This window comes from Periplaneta americana, chromosome 6 (assembly GCF_040183065.1).
Source record: "Periplaneta americana isolate PAMFEO1 chromosome 6, P.americana_PAMFEO1_priV1, whole genome shotgun sequence".
NCBI classification, from domain to species: domain Eukaryota; kingdom Metazoa; phylum Arthropoda; class Insecta; order Blattodea; family Blattidae; genus Periplaneta; species Periplaneta americana.
The window spans coordinates 14196304-14212120 of NC_091122.1; the positions used below are offsets into that span (position 1 = coordinate 14196304).

The 15817-nt window shown below is 33.2% G+C and overlaps 2 protein-coding genes across 3 annotated transcripts in view; one reads left to right on the plus strand and one right to left on the minus strand.

The window, feature by feature from the left end:
• Positions 1–15817, minus strand: part of LOC138701015 (deleted in lung and esophageal cancer protein 1-like) — a 168793-nt gene that overhangs the window by 59817 nt on the left and 93159 nt on the right. For both annotated transcript variants that reach the window (XM_069827511.1, XM_069827510.1), the window contains exons 2-3: positions 7433–7614; positions 5571–5808 (exon numbers count right to left, since the gene is read on the minus strand). Coding sequence is in view for 1 of the 2 variants with exons in the window: in XM_069827510.1 (XP_069683611.1) it covers positions 5571–5808; positions 7433–7609 (415 nt within the window). In the remaining variant the exon portion in view is untranslated. The remainder of the gene's footprint in view (positions 1–5570; positions 5809–7432; positions 7615–15817) is intronic.
• LOC138701020 (selenocysteine lyase-like) overlaps positions 8865–15817 on the plus strand; it is a 28004-nt gene continuing 21051 nt past the window's right edge. Inside the window, exons 1-4 of the mRNA XM_069827516.1 lie at positions 8865–9019; positions 11183–11400; positions 12541–12709; positions 14270–14414. Of these exons, the coding sequence (XP_069683617.1) occupies positions 11185–11400; positions 12541–12709; positions 14270–14414 (530 nt within the window). The 5' untranslated portion in view covers positions 8865–9019; positions 11183–11184. The remainder of the gene's footprint in view (positions 9020–11182; positions 11401–12540; positions 12710–14269; positions 14415–15817) is intronic.

Consider the following 15817-nt stretch of genomic DNA (forward strand, 5'->3'; position numbering starts at 1 on the left):
GCATTATCACCATCTCATTCAGACGCTAAATAACCTAAGCTGTTGATAAAGCGTCGTAAAATAACTTACTAAAATAAAAAAAATAAAAACTATGAGTAACTTAGAAAATAAAAACTGCAAACGTTTCTCCTCCAGTCCAAATCTATCCGTAACTTTCTGACAACTCTCAAGGCAAATTGTTTCATTGTTGATGAGGTCTATAAATATACACATACAACGTTGAAGTGATAGAACTGTGCAGATTGAAGTGGGCAGTAGAATATATTTAAATTAAATAATAAAACCTATTATATGTTTTTGTAATTAAGTGCGTGGTTAATTAAAAAATTAGGCTGAATGTCTGCACAGTTTGGCAACAGTGCATCACCGGCTCACTTACGAATATACAAAAACTCAGATCTGCATAGCCCCATTCTGTCCCTTAGCCACTACAGTATGGTTGCCAGAGTTCCTAATAGCAGGAAATAACGATATGTGTCAATCTATTTATTTAATTTGCAAGAAAACCGTCCATTTTATTTAAAAACTGCAAAGGATGAATCATTCCTTATCAGTTTCTTCAATGATAAGAGTAAAGATCAGAATCTTACGGATAGCAGGCCTACTTATTGAGTACCGGTACAATGTTGTTAACATTTTATGGGAAAATTATTTTATTTTCTAAGAAAAGTATTAATTTGGAACTAATATAGTATTAGAATTTTTGTTGTACTTTTACCAAGGGATAAGCTGCACAGTTATATTACTTCCAGCCTACATATATCGACATACACACAGTTTCATTTATGATCTTAAAATGAGAGATTCGGATATTTGCCTCGAAACTCACCAATGCCTCTCAATCATCAGTATTGTACGAGGGGGATCCAGGAAATAACGACCGTTTTGTTGTAATAATTAAAAATATATATATTTATTTGAAAAAAACAAAGTCTGTTACATAACTGAAGCTTCCTTTACTTCTCTACATAATCACCACCTACATTTAAACATTTGTCGTATCTGTTCACTAGCTTTAGAATTCCCGTGTTATACTCCTCTGCCACCAGTTCATTAAGCCAGGTGTTCACTGTCTTCTTCAACTCTTCATCATTTCCAAAACGCGTACCACCCAGAAAGTCTTTCAGCTTAGTGAAAAGGTGAAAATTGCTAGGAGCAAGGTCTGGACTATAGGGCGGATGATCAAAGATTTCCCAACCGAATTGATCCAGCAATTCTCGAGTTGAAGCAGCAGTGTGCGGGCGGGCATTGTCGTGAAGAAGCACAACTCCTCTCGACAGCATTCCTCGCCTCTTGTTTTGGATGGCTCGCCGTAGTTTTCATAAAGTCTCACAATAATGATTTGCATTGATCGTAGTGCCTTTTGGCATGAAATCCAGCAAAAGAACACCCAGTAGCCATGACTTTTTGTGTTGAGAGAGCTGTTTGAATTTTCTCGGTTTCTTGGGTGATGAGGGATGATGCCACTGACGTGTTTGGGGCGTTGGTCTCTGGGGTGTTGTGAGACACCCAGGTCTCATCACCAGTCACAATTTGATCAAGAAAGGCGTCTCCATCTGTGTGATATCGCATCAAGAATGTCAATGCTGAGGCCATTCTCTGAGTTTTGTGTTGGTCACTCAGTTGCTGTGGAACCCATCGTGCACAGATTTTGTGGTAGCCAAGATTAGAGTCGGGCAAACAGCCTCTTACTCCCGTTCGTTCTCGTAGGCGAGACTAGCTGACCGATAATGCCAGTTCCGAGAATCGTATTCTCGAGATTGGCACTCTCGGGAACAAGGAATACCGGGTCCCGGCCAGTTATCGCACAGCCGACTTGTCATTATGAAATGCGTACACTGACTGCCGGCTTAATTGCCGCTCATCACTGCAATTCGTGACTCTTTCTGAAATATTAATGTTCATAAAGTAATTTAAGAAGGCACAGCAGTGTGGTATGCAATAAATAATACAGCACATTATGATTGTCGACATTCTTACAGAAGTCACACTATTTTAATGAACTATTTATTGCCTTTCCGGAGAAGCAAAATAATGCAGCACTTTCAGCCGTTACCTAATTCTAAGCTAGTCTAAAACAATAACAAGTTATGGTTGGAGCTATGATATATTTTCTCGCTATCAGCATTTTGTTGACATTCCATATTTAATCATTCGATAGTGTTTTGTATACGCTATAGTAATGGATATCACACGACTGTATTATTATTATATTGCACGTTCACATCTGGATGTTTCGTTGTAATGCAAGGGCATCTTCATCAGCATGGGTAATTATTGCGCTGTGTAAGGACGAAATAAAATCATGCTTATTTATATTATTATAAAGGACCAAAGGCTCTGACAAAAGATATTTTTGTTTTCCAACTGATAAAATGCTGAATGTGAAATGGAAACACTTTTGGAAGGGGAAGGACAGAATTATGAAATAGAGTAGATCCTTTCACAAATTGATCATAATTACTTACAAATGCGTTTTAAGGAACCCGGAGGTTCATTGCCGCTCTCACATAAGCCCGCCATCGGTCTCTATCCTGAGCAAGATTAATTCAGTCTACCATCAAATCCATTTTTATATTAGCTTCCCATCTACGTCTCTGCCTCTCCAAACGTCCTTTCCCTCCGGCCATCCAACTAACACTCTATATCCATTTCTGGATTCGCCCATACATGCTAGATGTTCTGCCCATTTCAAACCTCTGAATTTAATATTCCTAATTATGTCAGGTGAAGAGTACAATGCGTGCAGTTCTATGCTGTGCAACTTCCTCCATTCTCCATCCCTCTTAGCCCCAAATATCTTCCTAAGAATCTTATTCTCGAACACCCTTAACCTCTGTTCCTCAAAGTGAGAGTCCAAATTTCACAACCATACAGAACAATCGGTAATATAACTGTTTTATAAATTCTAACTTTCAAGTTTTTTGAGAGCAGGCTGGATGACAAAAGCTTCTCAACCGAATAATAACAGGCATTCCCCCCCCCCATATTTATTCTGCGTTTCTTCCTGAGTGTCATTTATATTTGCTTTATCATAACAACAGAGAATAAAAGACGGTTATTATTATTATTATTATTATTATTATTATTATTATTATTATTAAATTACCTAGTTACTTTACAACGCTTTATAGCTATCTAGCGTCTGAATGAGATGATAATGCCAGCGAAATGAGTCCAGGGTCCAGCGCCGAAAGTTACCCAGCATTTGCTCTCAATGGGTTGAGGCGAGAAACCTCAGCCAGGTAAAGGCTGGTTCACAATAAACCGGGAACGGAAACGACAACGAGACATAATGTTAAAATAAATATATTTAAATGTGAACATTCACAATTAACGAGAAGATTGCCGGAGCCCGGAAACGGGAACGTGAAAGTTAATTGTGAATGCTCACATTTAAATGTATTTATTTTAACAATATTTCCGTTATCGTTGTCGTTTCCGTTCTCGGTTTATTGTGAACCAGTCTTAACTTGTCCCAACCAAGATTCGAACTGGAAGCCGATCGTTTCACAGTCAGGTGTGCTAACCGTTACTCTACAGTGATTATTATTATTATTATTATTATTATTATTATCATTATATCATTATTATTATTAGTACTGTTATCATCATCATCATCATCATTATCGTAATCATTAGGATGATTAAGATTATGATTATCAGGATTATTATGATGGTTATTATTTATTACTGTCTTGTAAGTTACCATTAGGTACCGGTACAAGTATTAGAAATCTGATTAATTCTTAACTTGTTATTCTCGTTCCTATAACATATAGGATAATTATTATAAACCATATAGGCCTATATAATTTTATATTGTAACATGGCTAGAATACAATAATGATTGTTCTGTAACAATAATTTATAACGTGCACACCAATAGAAAGTGTAGTTTTCTATAGTTATAGGCTGGTTCACAATAAACCGGGAACGGAAACGAGAACGGAAATAATGTTAAAATAAATGTATAGTATTTAAATGTGAGCATTCAGAATAGTTAATTGTGAATGCTTATCTTTAAATACATTTATTTTAACAATATTTCCGTTCTAGTTCTCGTTGCCGTTTCCGTTCTCGGTTTATTGTGAACCAGCTTTTAATATTTTCATGTTTCATATCATTGTGTTACAAACTATTTTTTTTATTTAGTTGTTATAAAAGATAGCTTAATTACTGTAAAGTGTAAACCATCTTGGACTACACGAGTATAGCCTCATTTTCAACTACCTGTATTAAAATACCATTTAATACCATCCGTACAATAACGAGTTTTCAAGCGTTGAAGGGTTCCGTACAAATTTTACGGAACAAACGTTTGAGTCATGAGTCCCGCGCTAACAGGTTAACTCGCAGTTATTCGAGAACCAGTAAAAATTTTGAGTTGCCATCACTTTTAAAAGTAATTTCCATCCTTTCTCAACATTTCTCTCGCTTTGACCCCCCATCTAACGTGAAAAACAAAAAAGTTTGCCGCTTACCAGCGGTGAAGTCTGAACAGATCAATCTCCATCGAAGTTAATATATTTTTTTTTTTCACTTTCAAAAAAAGATTTTCAGTTCGATTTGTTTTTCTATGCTTTTCTTAGACATTGAGCTATCAATCCAAAAAATTACAGCGCGATTGATTAAGTATTATAGGAGCTACGACATGATATATGTTTAAAGAACCGGGAAGTGTATAAGCCAATGCTTCCTATAGAAGCATGGCCCGAGCGATACTGCTTTCTTATCATTACTACAGTCCCGCATAGACGTCCGAGACTGTCGGGAATGACCTAGTATCGGTAATCTCGGGACCAAGAGAATCTCGTGTTCTCTATCAATGATTCATTTGGCTACGTTAGGTACTCGCGCACTGGGCGAGACTGCGGTGATTATGCAACCGAGAACGGGCGATAATATGAGGCAGTCTGCCCGACTCTAGCCAAGATGTTGCGACACAATTTCACCAAGCAAAGAACGAGAAATGTAGGAAAGGCAATATGCAATTCGTCGAGTGATGTGCGCCCGTCTTGCAAGATTCTGTCGTTCACTTTAGTCTTCAGGTCTTCTGTGATAAGTGATGGGCGTCCGGGTCGAGTTTCATCGTGGACATTTGTTCGCCCATTGTTGAACATTTCGCACCATTTTCTCACATTTCTTTCATTCATTATAGTATCACCATACACTTCTTTCAATTGCTGGTAAATTTCTGCAGGTTTCAAATGTCGGGCATTCAAATATCGAATCACACTCCTCACCTCACAGTCGGCGGGATTATCAATCACGTCGTTCATTTTGAAGTAACACAAAATGCACAATGGCAACTTGTTGCAACCAGTACTCACAACATTATGAGAACACATGTTAAGGAAGCCAGTTGACCTTCAAACAAGGAAGGGGAGTCAGCTGCGCGGCAGGTATGCGCGAACAGTCGTTATTTCCTGGATCCCCCTCGTATTAAGGAGAAGAAAGGTACTGACTTCCACACCAGAGCTCATGTCTCCTACAAAATGTTATCACTGCACAACTTATTCAGTCTTGTGCCCATCCCTATAAATTTCATTTTGTAGGACTTTGCTTACCTAGTTTCTGTTCATGCAGAGGTGGTAACATATCTTTAGACTGTATCAGATTAAATTTTTTCACTTCTTCCTTGGTGAAGGTCTGCTCAAAAGGTATCCTTTTAAGTTTCAGCCTCTCTTTTACTAATTTATTACTCTCCACAAAATCTTTCTGTATAAGAAGATCAGCTTGAACATCCATCATTTTCGCTTCAACAGAAGCAACATCTTGCAAAAGAATTTGGTACTTCTTGTATTCCTGGAGAGAGCATTCAAATTAACGCCATTTTGTTGTATATTTGTACAATATTTTATTCTTACATAAGGATCTGGATGCAATAAGAGTATTAATCTGTATTGTATTTATTTATATTCCATGGTATTCGTACATTGCTTCACAGCTACAATATGGAACACGTCAAAAAAAAAAAAACTTAATATTGCTATGAAGTCTTAATTGTAGTCACAGTCTAGTTGAAATATATACAGAAGAGTTTTACAATATAGTTTACTAGTAAAACACAAAGTTTTAGTGTCAATACTTAATAGAACACAGAAATATTCATGAAGCATTGTTGAATGTCATGAATTCACCTACAGAATAGAAGACGTGAGAAATTAGGTACTCTTTTAATTTGGCCCTAAATAATCTTATGTTTTGAGTTTCATTTTTTATATCCCTAGGGAGGCTATTAAAAATGTTTACTGCCATATAACGCACTTCTTCTTATTGCATAGATAGCTGTTCTTAAATATTATACATTATAAAATCTCTAATTTTATTAACATATTAATTATTAAAAAATGTAAAGATTTTATTCCTAACAATTAAAAAATTTATATCAAATTTTTCTCAAAAGCGGTTTTTACATTAATGCTGTTATTGCACCCAGTTCCTCGTTTATTTCAAGTATTAATTTATCTTTATAAGAATGACAATAGACACAAATATAACCAAGCACTACTAGACAAATCTTAAGGAAAGCAATCTATATTATGAAGGTAATGATGATGATGATGATGATGATGAGATGATGATGATGACGATGACGATGACGATGATGATGATGATGATGATGATGAAGAAGAAGAAGTTGAGGAAAAAGAACAGCATCTCTGCAAAGATCCAAATTTTATCATGAATGCTGACCATTTATTAAAATTTAAGTGATGCAGGCCTACTGGCCAGCAGAAGGAAAACAAAGCAGAAAAAATAAGTCACTTATCAATAAAGCAGACAGAAATTTCCTCTGTTATCATAAGAATTGTCTTTGACACAAACCGACTGTGTTATTTATTGATGCATCTTGTAGTTGTTCAAAATGAACTACTGGTACAGTACGACAAAAGTGGAGAAAGTGAAGGTTGAGAAAAGATCCCACTGCTATTTTGCCTACCTGCCAAGAATCAAAGCCCTCAGAAAGAAGACAATAATAATAATAATAATAATAATAATAATAATAATAATAATAATAATAATAATAATAATAATAATCCTTGGTGAGATAGCCCATGAAGTACAAAAGCAGATCAACCAACTACTGGCATCACATCCACATGCATCAGCAGAGGTGAACGATCATCCAACCATAAAGGTGGTAATGTGTGGTCAGCATAAACATCCTGATCCACCCATCCGTTACAGCTGGTTTTCTAAACCAGATTCCACTATCTAGTGTAGGTCCTCAAATTCATCAATATGCTGGGTAAACACCAGTCCCATACACTGGCCGAATTTCATGAGAAAATCCTCAGGAAGAAGATGGTAAAAGTTAAATACCAGATAAAATAATATACTTAAAGACATTAATTTCGTCAGTTTGTTTTCAGTAATCAATTTTCATTTTAAAAGTACTTAAATTATTAAATTATAAAATATGAACCTCCATTAATGTATTTTTCTTTTTTTCACTTGACCCATCATAAAAACAACGATCTTGATGCAAACGCATATCTATTGTCTCATTGCTGAGTACATCTTGGAACACTTCTCGAATGACATGAGTCATATCCGAGCAAGGTAAAATAAGACGTTTGGGAATGAGGGGGAGCGAATCCATTGTTTCTGAAAAAGAAAAAAGTCTATACAGTTTAATAAGTCAAAGAAAAATAGTTTACAAAATAATGATAACTGTCATCATGCTTCCAATTTCATTACGTTCGTGTTCACCACAAAAGATGTACTGGTATATAGAGGAGAGCAGGTATGTAGAGCGCCTAGAAATTAAATTTTAAGTTTTACTAAATTTATACTACTGGTAGTGAATAGTATATATACCACGTTAAAAAAAAAGGAATTGAGGGATTGTGACGTTGAAATATAAGTTGCATAACTGTCAACAGTTCTGGAAAAGATGACAGAAAAATCCGAATTAATTATTTTTTATGTTGAACCTGACATTGAAACCTAAAATAAATTAGCTATATTATAAACAAATGTAGGCCCACTTACACCAAAGGCCTATATATTTCTTTAATTTATCTGTTCAAATACTAAGAAAATGGAACATGTGAAGAAGGATCTAAGTTTTAATTTGCTTCATTATCAAAATTGCAGTTCTTCAAGGTCTGTATTTTGTGACTGCAAACTTAAATTTTATCAATTTTGGGTTTCATTGCAGCAATAGTGCTCTTCATTAAATCACGAAGTAAGAATAGTAAAATATAAAATTAATTATGTTAATTTTGGTCACAAATTAAAATCACTAAATAAATCGGAATAGTACAACCATTACTTTTGTATTATTTTAACTTTAACTGTTTACCTTTATTATCCATAATTAATACACAAAACTTATTGTAAAAAAAACAACATTGTCTTCATTTTAATATTATATTCCCGCATTAATAATAAGGAACGTTTTTTCACCAAAGCCTTCTAAATTCTTGTGTTGATAGCGATTTTGTCGTTGACAACAATGAACAATAGTACCAGTAACTTATTTGACTTCAAACATTTTTAGATAATGTGTTCTGTTTTCTCTGAGGTATTTTTTATACCGGTAATATTAAAAAAAAAATTAAATGTGTATCATAAGGCTCGAAGAAGTGATTCGAAATATTACTTTCAATATTCTACTGATTTTATTACAGTTCAGCAAGGTATATGGATTTACTATAGACAGTTCAGCATTTGGAACAATGATAACTAAAAGTAAGAAAATATTTGGGGGTAAGAGGTACCAGTAGCCTTCAAAAAGCTTAGTCCCTCTTATTACATTGTTAGTTCGCCAAAATATTCATTCTTCCGCAGACTTCCTCACAAGGCTGGACGGCCCTTGAACAGATTACACAATAGGCAGGATAAGGGGAGGGGGAGGTCGGAAGACAGTAGAGTGTAGAAGACAGAAAACGCATTTAGAAGTTAGGTTATGAGACCGTGGGAAAATAGAAAATACTTTGGTATTTGCGTAAGCTGAAATAAGTATTTTAGTTAAATCATATATCTGGATTCTTCTGCAATTTGCAAGGTACAACAATTGTCTTCACATAGTCATAATTATTAACTATATTAAAATAAAGCAGAACACTCCTATCAGTGCAGCTTGGATAATACTGCACAATTATATTTTGAATTTGTTTTTCATTAATGCATACTATCAAACAGGCATTGGTTACCGCGTATTTTGAACATGTATCTTTAGAATCTTCTATCAATATCGTATTCATTTGTTATAATTATGTCCTTGGAAGGATAAAATACAAGATAAATGATATAATATATAATTAATACAATGGGCATTAACTTCACTCCTGAAATAACCAGATGAACAACCAAACGAGAATTGGAAAATAAATAATTAATAAACACAGACAAAACACTTTGAAATACTATGCACATATACTCTTCAACACAAAATATTCTTCAAACCCTAAAACATGCATCTATATTCTCTATGAAATTTTATATTCTGAAAGTATTCATGCTGAAATGCCGTCATAGTAAAAATCAGGAATGTGTAGTCTACTCTTAAACAAAATATGTTTATACATAAACTTCTCATCCATTGAAACATAGGCTTACTTGAAATATTTTCAAAATAATTTTACTTATCATTTTAATAAAGTACTTTTATTCTGTTGTGATGTCAAATTATTGAGTTTGTTTTAGCAACAACAGATTCTAAGAAGCAAGGAGTATTTATAATAAGATGTTCTAGCATAATTTATATTAAATGATTTGTTGGACCTAAAGATATTTTATGTAAATATTATTCCTTTCATTCTGTAAATAGTCAAAATTAAAAAGAGATGAGTAAGAAATATCATTCGTATTTAATTACATTATTTCAAGAGGGATAGTAACCGAATGATCTAGAAAGAAATATCTAATAAATCTATTTTGAACTCTTTCAAGTTTGTTAATATATTTAATTTGATTCTAAAGTAGGTATTCAAGTTTTTGTGTAACTACGCTAATGGGGGGAAAAAAATTGAACTAACTTGGTAAGAGAATTTTATGGTAATATCTAAAGAGAAATCCGAGAAGTTTAAAAGAATAAGACACAAGTTCAAGTATACATCTGAAAAAATCCATACTTATTAGAAGTCAATCGTATGCTAAATCTTTGACAGTTTCGATCATTTCCATTACTTCCTCATCTATTGAGTACCTGTAAGTAAAGTAAGTTTTTTCCCTAGTAGATATCATAAAATGACATTAAGTTGAAGTACAATTGAGGACCGTTTTTGCAAAACTTGCTAACTGCAAAATTGTCAAAATTGAGATTTTGGTGGATTAGTTAACATAAGACAGATCTCTACATGATGCTAAAGGCTTCTTACGAAAATCTTATTATTTCCTTCACAGTAGTGTGTCAAAGTGTGATTGTTTTTTTCAAAACTTGCTTTCTGCTATGTGAGAGCTATAGCAAAACTTGGAGTTATTTCAGTTTTTTGTGTTTCCCATAAAATTTACTTTTTACAGTTAGCAAGTTTTGCAAAAACGGTCCTCAATTATTTATTTTGTCAACGAACACATTAGTTATTAATTAACATTCGTCTAATTCTGTTGTTTGAGAATTTATCTGTAAAACTGTAAGCCTAATAGATTGCAAATATATTTCCTTAATAATTATTATCATAGTGCAAACTCATTCCACAAAAAAAATAGTAGCCTAACAGTAACATGTAACAGGTAATAATAATACCGGTAATAATAATAATAATAATAATAATAATAATAATAATAATAATATTTTATTTATTTTATTTAGAATATTAACGTGCAAAACAACAGCACAAGGCCAATTACAGTTTAGCACAATAATAATAATGATAATAATAATAATAATAATAATAATAATAATAATAATAATAATATTTTATTTATTTTATTTAGAATATTAACGTGCAAAACAACAGCACAAGGCCAATTACAGTTTAGCACAATAATAATAATGATAATAATAATAATAATAATAATAATAATAATAATAATAATAATAATATAATGACGATAATAATAATAGTAATAATAATAATAATAATAATAATAATAAGAAGAAGAAGAAGAAGAAGAAGAAGAAGAAGAAGAAGAAGAAGAAGAAGAAGAAGTATTAGTCTGAAATAATTTAAGTCCATTGTGCTCGTATAATTGTTGATACCCAAATATGTACTACTGATTATTACAGACATGGAGATATACTTGGACTACAACGCAACAACACCACTTGAACCAAGTGTTATTTCAAAGATATCGCAGTCAATGGAGGAGCTGTGGGGCAATCCAAGTTCTAGTTACGGATTTGGAATTAGAGCCAAGAGGAACATTGAGGAAGCAAGGAAACAATTAGCTGATATGATAGGTGCTGTTCCTGAAGATATTATATTCACCTCTGGAGGAACAGAGGTACTCGTATATTTCTCATATTAGAAAGCTATGTACGACGCATGTCTATCTATATCTTGTTTCAGAATTCAACATTTGAAATTTTGGGCTTGGAATGTAAATTGTTTCATAAAACTCTGAACCACTAGAATGAGGTGGTGTGGTCGGCACCATGCTCTGACCGCCTTTTACCCCCGGGAAAGACCCGGTACTCAATTTTATAGGAGGCTGAGTGAACCTCAGGGCCGTTCTGAAAGTTTGGCAACGAGAAAAAATCCTGTCACCACCTGGGATCGAACCCTGGACCTTCCAGTCCGTAGCCAGCTGCTCTCCACAGCTACCCGGCCGCCTATTATTATTATTATTATTATTATTATTATTATTATTATTATTATTATTATTATTATTATTACTAATCATTATATATTAATTGCAATATTTGTTTTAATCTACGTGTAGTTCATTGTAATTTTTATTTTTAATTATTTTGTATAATTTCAATTTATTTATTTATGTATTTATTTATTTATTTATTTTTATTTTCACGATTTTATGTAACTTTAAAATATTGACAATGTCAGAAAGTTGAAGTGTATACAAGTCTATTAACAGCTAAGGTAATAAATATTATTATTATTATATGTTTACTATTATTATTATTCTCAGCTATTATGTATTCATCGTAATCTTTGTTGTAATCTATGTGCAATTCATTGTAAATATTATTCTTAATTATTCGTATAATTTAAATCTACTAATTTTTAATTTTGAGATATTTATGAAATTTTAAGGTTTTGACAAAGCCCACAAGCCACGAACTTGTTTACAAGTTTGTTGACAGATAATAGTATTATTATTATTATTATTATTATTATTATTATTATTATTATCGGTTATGTATTCATTGTGTAATTTATTTTAATTGTTAATTACTTTATATTGTTTCAATATCCTAATTTTTAATTTTAAGATTATGACAATCCCAGAAACTTATTGACAGATAATAAATATTATTATTATTATTATTATTATTATTATTATTATTATTATTATTATTTTGTAACCTAAGAATTCATTGATTTAATTTCTAGGTACAGCTTACTATGCAGTACTCCAAATGTCTCGTGCCTGTAAGCCTTAATGATAAAAGTTTTGTTTCAGGCTAACAATATTGTAATCTTCGGCATCCTTAACTACTATGATGAATGGTTGAAATGTAATCCAGAGTCCGAACACTACGGAAAGAAACCTCACATCATAACAACAAATATAGAGCACCCAGCTGTGATTCTGCCACTCAGATATTTGGCAGAGAAGAAGGCAGCCATCGGTAAGAACAAGTCAGAGTTGTTGGAGCTACGATGTGATTATGGAGCAATGGTAGAATGGTACGAAAAACATAATTAAGTAGGTATACTTAAATACATCAGAACAGAGCGCGATTTTCTAAAACAAATATGGCAGTACAGCATCTTAATAAGAAATTACTCAATGCTTGCTGTTAGCTTCAATTGGGACTTAAGTCAAGAAAAAGTGATGGAGTATATTATTATATTTAACTGTAGATAGGTATCCATGTAGTAGAATCATATATTTGAGAAATTGATAAGATTATCATTATAATTTTTTTTTGCCATTATGTATAAACACAGTTCAGTTCATTATAATCTCTGACATTACCATTTTTTTTATAATTTCAGTCTATTATGAGTAGTTAGTTTATTGTATTTCTTGTTGTTCACAATTGTTTCTATAATTTTAGTGAAACTGTAGATTATTATAATCTCTATTATTTCCAATTTTTTGTATAATTTCAATCTATGTGTAATTTATTATAATTGTTATTCTGAATTAGTTTGTGTAATTTCAATCTGTTAATTTTTAATTTTAAGATTTTTATATTAGTAATTGATTAACTAGCGGACTTACTCGTGTTAATTATGTAAGTCTGTGCGGCTTACAGGTGTTTCGGTGCTTCATCACACCATTCTCAGAGCCTACTAGATCTCGGCGTCATCTCGAACTTCTCTGCCTGTTGTGTGGGTGCGTTTGATTGTTGAAAAGTGTTGAAAAGTGGAGTCAAATAGTATGTGTGTACTAAAATTGATCTGTGTGTTGAGAATTTGATCTGGGTGTGTTTTAGTGTGTTTGTATATTTCGTATTGTTCTAGTGTGTTGAGTTTTTGGTTCTTGGGTTGTATGTGTAGGATTTCCATGTCTGCATTTATGTTATTGTATGTATGGTTAGCATTGGTTATGTGTTCGGCATATGTAGATGTATTGTGTCCTCTGGTTATTGCTTTAATGTGTTCTTTGTAGCGTGTTTGGAATGATCTGCCTGTCTGTCCAATGTAGAACTTGTCGCAACTATTACATGTGAATCTGTATATGCCTGTGTGGTCGTATTTATTTGTTTGTGTTTTTTGTGTGTTGAGATGTCTTTGTAGTGTGTTTTCTGTTCTGTATGCTATGTTGTATGTCTGCTTTCTGAATGAAGATGCGATCTTACGTGTGCTTTTGTTTTTATATGTTAGTGTGATGTATTTCTTGTGTTCTTGTGTTTGTGTGTTGAAACAGCTGTAAACCGCACAGACTTACATAATTAACACGAGTAAGTCCGCTAGTTAATCAATTACTTATATTCAAGTGTTAAAAGTAGTGTACGCAAGATTCAAAATGGATTTTTATATTAAGTAACTTTAAGATTTTTACAATGTCAGAAACTTGTATTGTTCACAAATCTATTGACAAATAAAAAAAAAAATAAAAATAATAATAATAATAATAATGATAATAATAATAATAATAATAATATCCTCCTCCTCATCATCATCATCATCATCATCATCATCGCTTGGTGTGAAGTTATCTGCTGGTTGTGTGTTTGCAGAACTGAGTATCGTGCCTGTGAACACAACAGGTTCTGTGGACCCACGTGACATACTTTGTGCTGTCAGACCCAACACCAGTCTCATCACAGTCATGCTAGCCAACAACGAGACAGGTGTCATCTTACCCGTTGCAGAGATTTCCAGGTACGAATCTCCTACTGCTTTGCAATGTTCAAAACTGACCTATGCAATATCATGGACTGTTGCGCTAGCTAGCAAGGCATAACGAACAAAAAAGAATACGTGTTCCTGTTGACGAAGCCTCAAGATATGGATCTCTTACCATTTCGTGGCCACTACACGCTTGAGGAATTAAAATATGATGTGTGATCAGTAATTATTATAGTTTTTGAGTAAGACAAACTAAGAAATATATACATAATATACACAAACAAGCTGCATTCCGAACAATGGTACACAGACTACTCAACATACCAATGAACCAACAAGATTACAACGAAGAGCTAAACACAATCAAATACATAGCACAAGAAAACGGATACAACCCTAACATAATAGACAACATGATACGTAAGACAAAACATAATCACAAAAAACAGAAGAATACAACACAAACACAAGAACACAAAAAATACATCACACTAACATACGAAAACAAAAACACACATAAAATTGCAACCTCATTCAAGAAATTAAATTACAACATCGCATACAGAACAAATAACACTCTACAAAAACATCTCAACACATAAACAACACAAACAAATTCAACCACACAGGCGTATACAAACTCGAATGTAACACCTGCAACAACTTCTACATAGGACAGACAGGCAGATCATTTCAAACTCGTTACAAAGAACACATCACAGCCATAAAAAAATTACAGAACACCTCCACATATGCAGAACACATCACAAATGCTAACCACACCCACAGAGACGTCAACACAGACATGGAAATACTGCACATCCAACCAAAAGCCAGAAACTAAACACACTAGAACAATATGAAATATACAGACATATGAAAACACACCCCAACGAAATTCTCAACACACACACTCTTTGACTCTACACTATACCACAGGAACACACCCTCACAGGAAACAACAAGAGGTGCCAAGACCAACAACGACCAGTTCTGAAGATGACCCATAAATAGGTCGAAACATGTTAACGAGGTACCGTACGTTGAAATTTAACACAGGAAAGTCTTACCATACATTTTCCGAAATATACATTATCCAAATTGACAGAGGAAGGTAGTAATTATACATAATAGAAGTTCATAGCAAAAAAAACAAAGTACATCATCATCATCATCGTCATCATCATCATCATCACTAGTACCAGTACTGTTATCCTGGAGATGCATATCGAGAATTTCCTCCACAGTTTGTTCCTCACCAGTGATCACATTATGCTTTACAAGAAAAACACGTGATGACAGAATTTGTTATACTTGAATCTATATAAATTGACAGTATTTAAACAAAATTTACATTGGTAGTCACAATTGTGTGTTCAATTTTTCGCATTTACGCCATTTTTATATCCTTTGTTTGGCGGAAACAGTGTAAATTG